Source organism: Arachis hypogaea, chromosome 6 (assembly GCF_003086295.3).
Source record: "Arachis hypogaea cultivar Tifrunner chromosome 6, arahy.Tifrunner.gnm2.J5K5, whole genome shotgun sequence".
In the NCBI taxonomy this organism is placed as follows: domain Eukaryota; kingdom Viridiplantae; phylum Streptophyta; class Magnoliopsida; order Fabales; family Fabaceae; genus Arachis; species Arachis hypogaea.
Window position 1 is genome coordinate 53840859 of NC_092041.1, and position 14531 is coordinate 53855389.

Here is a 14531-nt window from a genome sequence, read left to right on the forward strand (position 1 = left end):
TCTTTTCATTTTTTTTTTCACCTGTTTGGTTGATGAAGGAGTTCATAACATGCAGTTGAAACTTTCGTTGAAGTGGCAAATTATAGTACCTCTTAATACGCTGCACTTAAGTTTAAAATTTGGCGAGATCAAGTAGTTCATAAGAACTCTTTTAAGTGTTATGTCATGTGTGTGTGAATATATAATGTGAATGAGTTTGTGATATTATAATGTCTAGAATTAAATGTAGTCCAATTCATTTAAGAAAAAAAAAAAGGATCATGACATGCACAAGATTGATCCATACTCCATATTTTACAACATCTCATATTGACTGAGATTAAACTAAATCTCAAAATAATAAAGACTTAAATATGATAATGGAACTTAACAATACCGACTGAGATTAACTAATGCATACACTAATTAGCTGTCCGAAAACATTAGGGACAATATGGTGCAACGGCCCATCGAGGCAGTGGAACAGTGTTATGATGATCCTCCACAAGAAAGCAGCTGTAGCCATCTACAATCTGCTGATTATTATTATTATTATTATTATTATTATTATTATTATTATTATTATTATTATTATTATTATTATGAATCATTCCCTTGGATCCATGCAACATCTCTGACGTGCTTTCTACTGTTTCTGCCCCAGACATTTCTGTGTAAACACCAGATACATGTGCTCTAAATGCTTGCTCTCTTAGGCTTGCCTTCAACATCATAACCTGTAAGACTTCCAAAACAATAGAAAGATTAAAGACGGTTATTATTCAACAAAAAATAAATTTAAAGAGACAAGAAAAAGATTTAAGAGCAAAAATATTTTTCATATTTTTATATCTATCTCATCCTCTAAATAGATTTGTATCTTAGCAATGCCTCTATACCAAATGGGAGATAGTGCAGTGAAATCAAAGATCTACTACTACCTCTTCTTGAAGCTTGTGCTTCTCATTGGAGATGTGATCAAATTCGTGTTTAAGGGCAAAGTACAAGTGCTCAAGCTGCTTGGCCTTCCACCTTGTTCGCCTATTCTGGAACCAAACCGCGATTTGGCGAGGCTGGAGGCCAAGCTCCCTGGAAAGCTTTATCTTCCTGTCACTGTCCAACTTTATCTCCTCCTGAAAGCTTCTCTCCAATGACTCAATCTGGCTGCTTGTTAACCGCTTCTTCTTCTCGCGGTGGCCCGCGTACTTTACTTCCGCCATTGCATGAAGCGACTCTTGTGGTGTCTCCACCAATGCTGCTTGTTTCACTTCACTTCCTGAACCAGACAATAATGTAATTAAGATGGTCATGTTGCTTAATCAACGAACATCCTCACATGAAGACAAAACAAAAATAACTGCTTCCTAAATTGGATACGTTTTAGTATGTTAATTGTTACCTCAATATAAAACAGTAGTAACCGTAGTTTAACAAAAAAGAAAAAAGAAAAAAGAAAAGTTTAGAATAAAAAATCTATATCTCGATTATTTTTTTGGCTTAAAAAATAATGAGAAATTTTCATCCAAAAAATGTGCTTTGTCAAGATTTCCTTAGTTTATGAGTCGCTAAATCAATCGTGATCTGGTCGATTTCTTGTAGTAAACACAGTTGCTAGGATTCAAGTTATTACTATTCATGTGCAAGACACGGTAACCTTGGAAGAACCAAAAGAAATGCAACATGACATGACATTACATGATAAAAGTCAATTATTAGAAGACTAGTGCTTTTGTTATTTTCTTTTTTGTTTTACTTGGATATGATGGGTTGCTGCTATTGTTATTGTTGCTGCTACTGCTGCTATAGTTGTGAAAGAAGCTTAGTGAAGACTCAGCACGAGGAGCAAAGGATCTTGTGCTTTCATTCCACTCCATTACCTCTCCCTCTTCAAGTGTATTCATTTCCAAGTTCCAATCCATAATTCTGTCTGTTATAATAATATTGGTGCCTGAAGGCATCTCTCTCATGGGAATTGATATATATGGACCACAATGGCTTAGAGGTGTGGCGCTCTAGCTCTGGCTTGTTCAAATGCAAGGTGTCACGTGACGCTTAATTGGTGATCCAATAGCAAAATGTTCGCTTTTTAATTTACATATGGAGCCAAAGGTGGTGTATGCATATGATATGGGGGTGGGAAGTGCTTAACAAAAATGTGGTGTCAGGGAGGAAGCAACTCGGACCATCCGAGTTCTCCAAACAAAACGCACGATCCGAGAAGCCAACATTTGGCTCAGACCACACAGCAACTCGGACCATCCGAGTTTCATGAAGTTCACGGACCGTCCGATTTCCCTTGGACTAATTGCACGGTCCGAATTTGCCTTAGAAAGAACACGCGTCACTTCCCTGCATCTCCAAGAAACGGTTCCCCTAAAAAACACAAATAACCTCACCCTCTCTCACCACCCGAGTACACACTTCAGTCTCTCACATTTCACTCTCAGACTCCATACTTCTTTTTCCTTTCTCTGGTATTTGCATGGTGGAGAAGCAACAAAATGCCAAAAAATTATAAAATTAAAGATGCTGATCGATCTGAGCTTTATATTATTCATTATCTCAGTGATCCTGATTATGTAAGTATTTTTTTTAAAAATATTTAAATTTTATAGTTTTTTTATATTTATAATTATTTAAATTTAAAATTTAATTATTATGATTGTTGTTAGACATGCAGTTGAAGAATATAAATAGAATGATTATGACTAATTTGAATATTTGTTAGATTTTTTTAAAATTTTTGGACAGATTATTAGTTATATATATCATTATTAGAAAATTTTGTATGATTATTGTTGTTAGGTTTTATGTTTTTTCGACTGTAATAGAGAGGCAAATAGAATAGAATAGAATGGTTGTTAAGTTAATAAGTAGATAATGTAATTTATTTTTTAATTTTTTATTAATTTTTAGTATAATTTTGTGTAAGGAGATCTTATTTAAATGTGTTTTTAAAAAATTAACTATAACTGTTATTTGATGAAATTAAATGTTAATGTTATTGTTATTGTGATAAAGTGTTAATGCTGAATGATTATTAGGATTATTTTAATTAAGGCATGTTAGATTTTTCTTTATGAGAATATTTAAATGTTTTTAATTCTAGTAATTATTATTAGCAAGTTAATTATTACCGTTGTTAGAATATGAATGATGGCATTACTGAATAATAATTTTTTTTATTATGGAAGAAAAAATGTTTAACAAAAGAGTAATTAACATTCGATATTATTCTACATGTTGTAATATTGTTGAGAATTTTGATTAGGAATATATGTATTTGTAATGAGTTTCATTTGCAGTTATGAATAATTTTAAGGATTAATTATTATATGTATTTATAATGAGTTTCACTTTTTTCAGTATGCTACAACTCCAAACCTAATAACATGTTATGATGTCACTCTAGACAAAATAAGAATATCACCAACAAATATAAAAACCAGACCGAACTGGCCGGTTCGACCGACAAACCAAACAAACCAACCGGTCCGGCTGGTTTCAACCCACCAATCAAACAAACCGAACCGGTTCGGTCCGGTTCATGGGGTTTGAACCGTACAAAAGATATAGCTTACACAAATAATAGTTACAGACCCGTGCAATTCTTAATAACAATATCGTAGACAATGTAATTATTATTTTCTAATTAATACTTGTAGCATGTAAAGGTAAAAAAAATTATACTTTAACGGTTCGAGCACCGGTTCGATCCTAACGACTACCACATTCAACGCATGATTAAATAATGCTAAATAACGCTAAATAAAAAGTAGCTTATTTATAACTCAATCAATGTCTAAATTAAAAAAACGCTAATACCACGATTACATACCTGCAGTCATATATTTCGGAAATTTGGAAACATGCATGGCTTCCAAGTCTAAAACTTCCATGAAAGATGGCTCCTCAAATGGCACTTCGTTCGCAAGTGCATTTGCCACTTCTGTCGCATCTGGGGCCATGGTTCCGTCACCTTGATCTTCATCTCCATCTGGACCAACAAATTCATAGTTGCTTTCGAACTCTTCTTCACTGTCACTATTATAATCTTCTCGTAGAATATTCCGGTCAGCCTCAGATTGTTCAAACTCAACATACAACTCGATGAACGAGATCTGAGACCGGTTTTCAATATACATTGAAAACATCTCCTGCATGCTCGCTTCGTCCGTCACATATTTGGTTTGATACTGGACGAATCCACCAAACACAGGTATGGGATATCTGTATAGAATACATGATATCTTTCTTGCTCTCTCAGAATCAATCTTTTCACATATTACACCTTTCAACTCTTCAAATGAGATAATAAAAGGAATAACAACATCTAATGGATTTTCACAAATAAACTTTACTCCTTTAGTTATTTGTAACAAAATCTGACCAAAATAGTATATTTTTAGTAACACTCTATCACTCATTTTCTTCACTCAGCACAAAAGAAGCATAGCATTACTCTTAACTACTAGATTTTCAAGACTAAATCTGAAAAAACCTGATAGAAGAAATAGAAGAAGCTGCGCCGTTGAAGAACGAGGAAGACACTACTAAGCTCCCACCAGTTCACTTCACACTTTTATATCAGCATTTTCAACGAACTCGCACCCTTCGACTAGGTTAACCATGAAAAAAAAAACTTAAAGACTCGAATTCGGACCATCCGAGTTCCCTTACGCTTTCAGAAAACGTTGGGTCCGAGTTCATTCTTCCCCAACTCAAATTCTCATCTACGAATTCGGACCCTATGATTTGCACTCAAATTCCATACTTATGAAATTGTAGGGTCCGATTTCAATTTCGAGAATTCTTATCCTTTCCAAACAAATCGGACCGTGCGATTTGTTATTAAAAAATTGAAAGTCATAGAACACGCACGGTCCGACTTGTTCTTGCTCACACTGACAAAAAATCTGTCCCACATTTGTGTCTGTCCCTCAGAAATCCATATCCAAGCAAAGCACACACATGCCCCCCATTTTCAAAAAATTGAGCCGCAAAATGTTAAGTAAAAAGATTCATATTAATATCTTCCAAAACACCACAAAAAATATATATATCTGTCCCACATTTGTGTCTGTCCCCCAAAAATCCATATCCAAGCAAAGCACACACATGCCCCCATTTCCAAAAAATTGAGCCGCAAAATGTTAACTAAAAAGATTCATATTAATATCTTCCAAGACACCACAAAAAAAAAAAATATATATATATATCTTCTACGAGTAAAATTAAAATGATAAACCGAATACATGCATAATTTTTAAAGAAAAGCATTAATCCATAATTTATTATGCGGAGGTTAGTGAAAAAAAAATTCCAAATTTTTTTATTTAATATTTATTAATTATAATAATAATTAATATATACTAAATATGATAAATTTGGATTATTTTGTCTAATTTTTTATTGTCTCAAACATTATCAAAATAAAATAATCAATTCTAATACTAGCATTGCTTTCTTAATCAATATTAAATATTATAAGCTTTAAGACCCTAGGAGAGATAATAATAAATAGGTAAAATATATTTTTTTCTCTAAAATTTGACAAAATTTTTAAAAATATCCCTAAGTTTTATTTTGTTTTAATTTTGTTCTAAAAGTTTTCGATTTGCATCAAATATACCCTTGACAGCTAATTTTTCAAAAAATTTAAGACTAATTCAACAATAATTTCATAAGAACAACCTTTAACATAAGCAAATCAAGCATAATTTTCATGCTTTATTTTTAGATTGGTTTTAAATTTTTTGAAAGTTTATCCGTCGAGAGTATATTTAATGCAAATCGAAAACTTTTGGGGCAAAATTGAAACAAAATAAAACTTAGGGGTATTTTTGAAACTTTTGCCAAACTTCAGGGACAAAAAATATACTTTACTTTAATAAATATAACACCCAGAGCATTTATAATAAAATGGTGGTCTCATTTTTATTTGTGTTTTATTTATTATGTTATATTTTAAAGGCATATTATAAGATTATAAATTAAAATTTTTTTACTAAAAATTTAAAAAATTTAAATTTTAAATGTATTTAGTTTATATTTATTAAATAAAAAATATAAAATCTTTTACTAATGAGTTTATAATATCCTCATAAGTTACATGTTAACTAAACGATTTTTTTACTTAAATAAACAAAATTAATTGTTTACTCGATTAAATAAACTTTGATTTTTTACTATTTTAAAAATTTAAACCCAATTTTGTTGACACAAAAGAACAAAATCAAAAATTATATAAACGATGCTGTTATTGGCAGCAAAATCCAAAAAAAAAGAACATGTGCGATTGCGCGAGCAAAATTATGGTAATCGATGGCTATAAATAAAACACTGGGCAAAAAACTCAAATGAGCCAAGGCCAGCTCAAATTTATCCAAATCCGTCAAATGAAACTTTGCTACAACAATCCACCAGATTAGATATTTATATAATTCGAATCAATAGTATTCGAATTAGCCTCGCACATAATTCAAATTGATTGACTTCGAATTAATATTTGTCAATCTTTCAACGTAGTTCGAATTGAATTGGGCCGAATTATGCAAGCATAGTCACACGTAATTCGAATCGATTTGATTCGAATTATGCATGAAAACTAACACGTAATTCGAATCAATAAGATTCGAACCACCAAAATATAAATCGAACTATATTAATTCGAATTAGTATGAAATGGTGAAGAATTGCATATTTCGAGACATATTGATTCGAATTACTAATACTGGGTAATTCGAATGTAATTGATTCGAATTATATATATATGGTGCGAATGAAGTTGATGCGAATTAGTTTGGAGTGGTTTTCTATATATATGGTGGGAAATCATGTTGCTGTGAACAAAGAGGTGAGATGGCTAGTGAAGATAGTTTTCTAGTGCTAGTACACCACAGAGGATCGATTAAGAGAAAAACTCGGTCTGGCGTGAAGTTCATGGATATGGATCCTCTATGTATTATCGTGAGCCCAACGACCAGTTACGATGCTCTCGTTAGCTCCGTGCTTGGCAAACTTGGTCTGGAAGGAGTGAAAAGGGTTAAGAAGTTTTTCTATCGCATTCCAATCACGGTGCTCCACGATATGGTGAAGTATGATTATTTCACGATCGGGAGTGATGAGGACTTGCAGGTCATGTTTCTCTCTTGTAAGCAGTTTCCCAAGGTGAGGACACCAGAGCTGTTGGCGAAGTTCGTCGACGTGGTATCTAGCTCTGGTGGGTCGAACCGGAATGCCAACACTATAGCCACGGCGGCCGGTTTGAGCTCGAGACCTGCGGTTGCTTCTTCCTCCGTTCCAGTGTATGAGGCAACGGTCCAGGCTGCCGCCTCCCCATCGGTTGGGTATGGGGAACATCATCCGACTGAAGTACAGTGTCCTCCACCGGCTGGTGTTGGAGAGGGATTGTGTGATGATCCAGATGATGATGAAGTCGAGCCGGATATTATCGCTGATGAAAGCGGTGATGATGTTGGAGCGAGTGATCCGATAAGGCCTACTGGTGGTTCTAGTTCTGGCACACATCAGTACCCACCCCATTTTTCATCTTTGGATCTGGATGCCATGAGGCAGGACGAACATCCTGGGCAGCTAGCTGGATTTGGCGCTAGAGATACCGAAGGGTCTGCCGGTATGACAGAGTTTCAGATTGGTCAACAATTCCAGGATAAAGATGACGCGCTGTTGAGTGTCAAGACGTACAGCATCCACCGAGGGGTACAGTACAAGGTAGTTGAGTCTGACTATCGCAGGTACGTGGGAAAGTGTTCTGAGTTTGGTAATGGGTGCACATGGTTGATTAGGCTGAGCCTCCGACAACGCAAGGGCATCTGGGAAGTCAAGCGGTACAACGGGCCGCATACCTGTCTCGCTACCTCCATCTCCAGCGACCATAGGAGCTTGGACTACCACGTGATAGCGACATTCATCATGCCAATGGTTAGGGCTGACGCATCCGTGAACATCAAGGTGCTTCTAAATGCAACGGCAGCTCACTTTGGCTTCAGGCCTACATACAGGAGGGTGTGGATGGCGAAGCAGAAGGCGGTCGCAATCATATACGGGGACTGGGATGAGTCGTACAACGAGCTCCCTCGGTGGGTCTTAGGAGTTCAGTTGACTATGCCTGGCACTGTAGCAGTCCTCAGGACCTGCCCTGTTCGAGTGGGTGGACAGGTGGACGAGTCTTAGGCTTATTTTCATAGGATGTTCTGGACTTTTCTCCCTTGTATCGAAGCATTTCGTCATTGCAAGCCGTTGGTGAGTATTGACGGCACCCATCTATATGGCAAGTATGGGGGAACGTTGCTTGTGGCGATTGCACAGGACGGGAATTCCAACATACTCCCTGTAGCATTCGCACTAGTTGAGGGTGAGAATGCTCAATCATGGTCCTTCTTTCTCTCCCACCTCCGTCAGCACGTGACACCTCAGCCAGGTCTGTTAGTTATTTCAGATAGGCACAACGGCATCAAGGCAGCACTTGAGGCACCTGATGGGGGATGGCTACCTCCGTCTGCATACCGGGCATTCTGCATTCGACACGTTGCAGCGAATTTCGCCCTCACCTTCAAGGGCAAAGATGCCCGGAGGCTTCTTGTGAACGCCGCATATGCGAAGACCGAGGTGGAGTTTGACTACTGGTTTGACATCCTGTGCTCCGAGAATCCGGCAATGTGTGACTGGGCGAACCGAATTGAGTACTCGTTGTGGACACAATACTGTGATGAGGGTCGGAGATTCGGGCACATGACGACCAATATATCAGAGTGTGTCAATTCAATCCTGAAGGGGGTAAGGAACCTCCTGTGTGCTCGCTAGTGAAGGCCACATACGGAAGGCTGGCTGAGCTATTTATCCGTAAGGGTAAGGAGGCCGAGGCTCAGATGGGTACCGGACAACAATTCAGTCAATACCTAGTAAAGTGTATCGATGCCAACCTGAAGACAGCCAGGTGCTTCACGGTGACTGTTTATGAAATGGATAACTCGGAGTACACCGTGGCAGAGACGACGCCAACAGGTTCATTCTCACTTGGTACCTACAGGGTCTTACTGGGTCTCAGACTTGTGACTGTGGATACTTCCAAGCACTTCATTTCCCATGTCCTCATGCATTGGCATGCTGTGCTTATTCACGTCTTACTTGGCAGCCTTACGTCCACCAGGTCTATCACCTTAGTTCCGTTTTCGGTGTCTACTAGATGGGATTTACACCTCCCATTCCGGAGGGTTTCTGGCTATCCTATGCCAGGCCTACCGTTATACCGGATCCGAACATGAGGTGTGCAAAGGAGGGTCGTCCAAGGTCCACACGCATTCGCACCAACATGGATGATGCAGATCCGAACCGGCCAAAGAGATGCGGCCTCTGCAGGCAGCCCGGACACACTCGTCGGAGTTGTCCTCAAGCCGGACGACACACCGGGACAGTTGGGAATGAGTAGGAGCGTTGCAGCGTCTGGTTTTATTTATTTTACATTCAGAACATGTATTTTACTTTAGTTATCAACCAGTGTTCTACGTGGAACTAAGTTGTAACTTATAAGTTATGAAAGTTGAATGTTAGTCTAATTATGGATTTAAGTTTCTAAAACAAAGTTCATAAGCTAATGGGATGTTTGATAATACATAACATAATTAGAAAGTAACTGCTGCTTCAACAAATACCTTAATGAAAGCATACATATGAACGATAACCAACAAAGAAGGTACATAAGATAAACATAACAACACGTTATACACCAATGTCCCTAAGTCATCTAAAGAGGTGAAACCCCGTGAAACAACAGCGTGGAACCCGTGTCCTGTGTGGTCGCCGTATAAGTGGCTCCTCGTCCTCAATGGAGTCGCTGTCGTCATCAGGAGCTGCCTGTGTCGGGGTCCTCGGCGGGACATGGACGGGTCTGGATGATGACGGGCCGGCAACTGAATGTGACCCCAGTGACTGGGCTGATGCAGGTGTCCCACCAAGGGCAAAGGTATGCACAGGAGGCACCGTGGGTGGCTCGTTCAGATCTACGTCTAGCGGTGCCTGTGGCCCTGAAGTGTGAACCCGTCCTGGAGCAGCCTCATCCTCCTGCATGATGGTCCTGATATCCTCAAGGAAATGCGGTCCACCGAACTCGGCAACAACGCCATCGCTAGCAAGGAAGTCTGGAAACATGGAGCCCGGACTCACCCATGGAGTACTCTCTTGAAGGGTCTGATCGTCACCGGGAACACCGACAAAATAATCTCCAAGAAGTCCACCCACACCACCAGCATCAGCGTGACTCGTGAGATCTCCCATACCAGATCCATACCACTCACCATCATGACCCCCCTGATGGGGCCTATCAACCCCCGCTACATCACCTCCTCCAGCTGCATCGCCCCCAGGCTGATGGGCAGTCTCCCTAGGCGCAGCTCCTCTCCTCCTGCCTCCACGACCACGTCGTCTCCCGCCACCCCTAACTGCATCGTGAACGTCATCCATAGCTTGCTCCAACCAATCTACCTCACGCTGGCTACGACGTGTCCCAACTCGGGCTCTCCTCTCAATACGACGTCTGTCAGGAACATCGTCGACTCGGTCCATCTTTGGAACTCAGCCTGCACCCCTCTGCGTAGCCTCCTCCGGAATAGGAATACCTCTCGGATCTCCCAAGAGCATCTCCAGTGAAAGGAACCTCTTTCCATGCTGATGCCACCATGCCAAGAACTCATGGGAGGGGCCGGGATCGGGCACGATGTCGAACTGTAAAATGTGCTCCGCACGCTCCTGCCAGTGAAGATGCCAGTCAGGTAAGTGCGACGGGAACCAACGGTCACCTCCTCTCCCGTCCTTCGACATCAAGAAGTCGATGTTCAGGGCGGGACGCGGTGGGGGCTGAACGCCACCAAACTGCGGTAACACTCTATCAACCTGATGCCACTCGACCACCACAAAATAAATCAGGGACGTCACACACCACCATAACATTGTATGCTGAGGCTCCAAGACCTTCGGATGGACAACCTGGATGACGTCGAGTGCGCTATAGGGCATCCATATGAACTGTAAAATAACCAGATAAACACAATTTTATACTTCTCACACAAAATATAAACTGAAAGAACAGGTGGATATAGATATGGGCTCAGCGTACTTACATCCCGAGGCTGTAACAAGTCGATCTTCAGGCGAGCCATCTGTACGCGGGGTCCCTTGTTGCTAATCCCAGGATTGTAACCAGACCATCTGCATAACAAGTTAAATATTTTAATGCGTTCATGACTCACTCTACAATGCATGAAATTGCTTGCATAATCGAAAATAGATACAATAGGCATACATAATACAAAACAATATCGGTACCTCGAGGCAAGGGGCCAGCTAAACGCATCATACCTAGTAGGCCTAAAAGTAGGAAACCTCCAGAAGATCCAAGACTACAGTAACTGTAAAGGCCCAACTAACTTCACGACATGTCTGTTGGCGACCCGGCACATGCACCGGTACAACCACGCTAATGCCGCCGACCCCCAACTGTAGCCACCCATCTCCTCAAGCCGAGCAACATAAGGTAGCCATCTGATGTGTATACGATTGCCGGACTTATCGGCAAACAGCTGCGTGCCCAGTAACATCATCATATAGGCATGGGCAAAGCGCCTAACTGTCTCCTCGTCCGCCCCGTCGGGACACTCTCCAAATGTCTCCTGGAACCAGGTGCAGTTCACTGCGAATTTCTGAACTTGGTTCTCGGGAGGTAAAACACCAAGTAACTCATGGAACCACTGCCAGGCGGGCCTCCCACCCTCAATGTAAAGGTGGAAGTCTGTCAGGCAACCACTGACGTAATGTCCGTCAACTGGCAACCCCAGCTGGTATGCAACGTCCTGAAGCGTGATGGTGCACTCTCCGAACGGCATGTGGAAGGTGTGCGTCTCAGGCCGCCACCTCTCGATGAATGCACTGACTAGGGGCTCGTCTAGTCGAAACCATCTGTCGTTCAGTCTCGCAAGATGGTACAAGCCGGCCATCTGCAAGTACGGAACGTACCTCTCATCAAGACGCATCCCCTGCTGCCGCCTAACGCTGGATATGCAACGCCGAGGCTGGGCAGTAGATAAACCGCACAATTAGAACATATGCACAAACCACTAACATATACAATTTACTTCATAAGGAACCGAAAAATAAATCGTAAAACTCAACATATAATAAATGAATTATCAACATTGTCTTCAGAAACAGCTAACACAAACCACGTGAAAAAACCATTAACAAATACAACAATCACTAACAAGTAAAACCGTTAATAAAAACAGCTACCACATACCTCTATCATAAACCACTACCCTAAACCACTAACCGTCACTAAAACCACTATCAAAAACCATTAACAAAAACCCCTAACAAAAACCAATAACAAAACCCACTAACACAAAAACCATTAACAAAAACCACCTCCCTACACCACTATCGTAAACCGCTAACACTGACGTAAACTGCTATAAAAAACCATTAAAAAAAACCACTTGCCCACACCACTATCCTAAATCGCTAACACTAATATAAACTGCTATAAAAAACCATTAACAAAAACCACTTGCCTAAACCACCATCCTAAACCCCTATCCTAAACCGCTATCCCAAACCACTTCCCTAAACCACTATCCTAAACCACTAACAATAACATAAACCATTATCAAAAACCAATAACAAATACCACTATCACTAAACCACTATCATAAGACACGGACAAATGGCACTATCATAAACCGCTTTCATCAACCACTACCATAAACCACTAACAGAAAACACTATCAACAGCGCAACATCATAAACCACTAACCTCGTCGTTGATCACCCCGGCGATATGAGCAACTCCATCCAAACGATAAAGCCTCCCAGGATCGTCCCCCATCGCCTGAATATGCCGCTCCGGTCTTACTCGGCCCAAATGTTGGTTGTTTTCTCTGGGATTTGGTGGGGTATGGGAATGAGAAAGTGATTCGAATGAACTTGGTTCGAACTCCTTATATAACCGAAACCCTTGTAATTCGAATCAACTAGATTCGAATTACTAACTCCCACCAACTACACCTAATTCGAATCAATTTGATTCGAAAATTACTCGCGTGCCATTCTCCCACTAATTCGAATTGATATAATTCGAACTACACTATCCTAATTCGAAGCTTATCGTTTCGAATTACTATGAAAAAGTTCTTGCAAGTAATTCGAATAGAGTCAATTCGAATTACGTGGAAAGATGATTCGAATCCTATTGATTCGAATTACATAAATATGAGTTCTGGTAGATTGAGATATCAAAGTTTGATTTGGCTGATTTGGGTTAAAATGAGATGCCCTTGGCTCATTTGGGTTTTTTACCCTAAAACACCCATCAGTAATATTTTTGGAATCCATTCCTTATTAATTGCAACGCAATTCATGTAATTCTTGATTTTATTCTTTGTATTAATAAAATGGGGCTTAAATATTTAAAACAGTAAAAATAAAAATATATTTAATTGAGTAAATAATTAATTTCATTTATTTAAATAAAAAAATTGTTAGGTAAATCCTTATTTATTTATTTATTTATTTTTTGCTGACAAACCAAATTTAATTTAACAGAAGTTGAGTGATCCAATGCACTTGGTATACTTTAAGCCTTTAAGGTAAGGCTCTACACCTAGCTAACTAAAAAGCAGTTGAATGTTAATTAAGAGGACAGAAGCTAAGCATAGTTATGGTAGCGACTGAGAGAGTGTGGGCTAGAATGAATTGTTGTACGTGTGAGGTTGCTCCCATTCTTCGCTTTTAGGGAGCAGCAAAGTTGAGTGTTTATGGCTGAGAGACCGCTCAAGTTAAAGATAAGAATAGCAGAACAGCAATAATGATGTACCCTTCATGCGGACTATAGCTGCTACGCTTCATTTTTAGGCTGATTTTTTTGCTTATGGAAAGAAGCCATGTGTATCACCATGAAATGGAAGGAATGAAAAGTATTACACTGCTATGGGTCAGAGCAAAATGTAACTTACGTTTTGTGTTTATTTTTTTTTTTTTTGAATTTTAAAATATACCAAACGTAGCTTACGTTTTGGTTTTGTTTTTTTTTTTTTTAATAGTAAACGCAAGTTGCGTTTTACTATGTCAGAAAAAGGAAAAATTTTTTGAAGCCCACAAAACGTAAGTTGCGTTTTGTTAGGGTCAGAAATTTTTTTTTGGAAGTCCCAAAACGCAGGTTGCGTTTTGTACACAAAATAATATTTAAATCCACAAGTTTGCCTATAAATATGAAGTCCGGTGATGTTCATTTTCATCTTCACTTCTCCTCTTGTTTTTTCTTGCATAAAGTCTTTAGAGAGGTGTTTTTTTGGCAGATAACTGTGTCAAAAAAATATAGTTAGTTAAGGCTGAAGTTATGGAAGGTGTTGCAAACTTGCGAGTATATTATAATAACAAGGCGACTGAGTGGAACACATGAACATATGGGGTTCGAGGCCATCCGGAATCCCCACTCCCATATATGGCCGCCATATAAACTGCATAATAGTTACCAAGAGGTC

At 39.4% G+C, this 14531-nt stretch overlaps 1 protein-coding gene across 1 annotated transcript; it reads right to left on the reverse strand.

The window, feature by feature from the left end:
* Window positions 1–422: 422 nt before the first annotated feature.
* On the reverse strand, window positions 423–1853 carry LOC112805559 (uncharacterized). Its single transcript, XM_025847927.3, has 3 exons — window positions 1733–1853; window positions 921–1255; window positions 423–716 (listed from the first exon to the last, which is right to left on the reverse strand). Exons 1-3 carry the CDS (start codon window positions 1851–1853, stop codon window positions 423–425), a joined length of 750 nt encoding a protein of 249 aa, XP_025703712.1.
* Between the last annotated feature and the right edge of the window lie 12678 nt (window positions 1854–14531).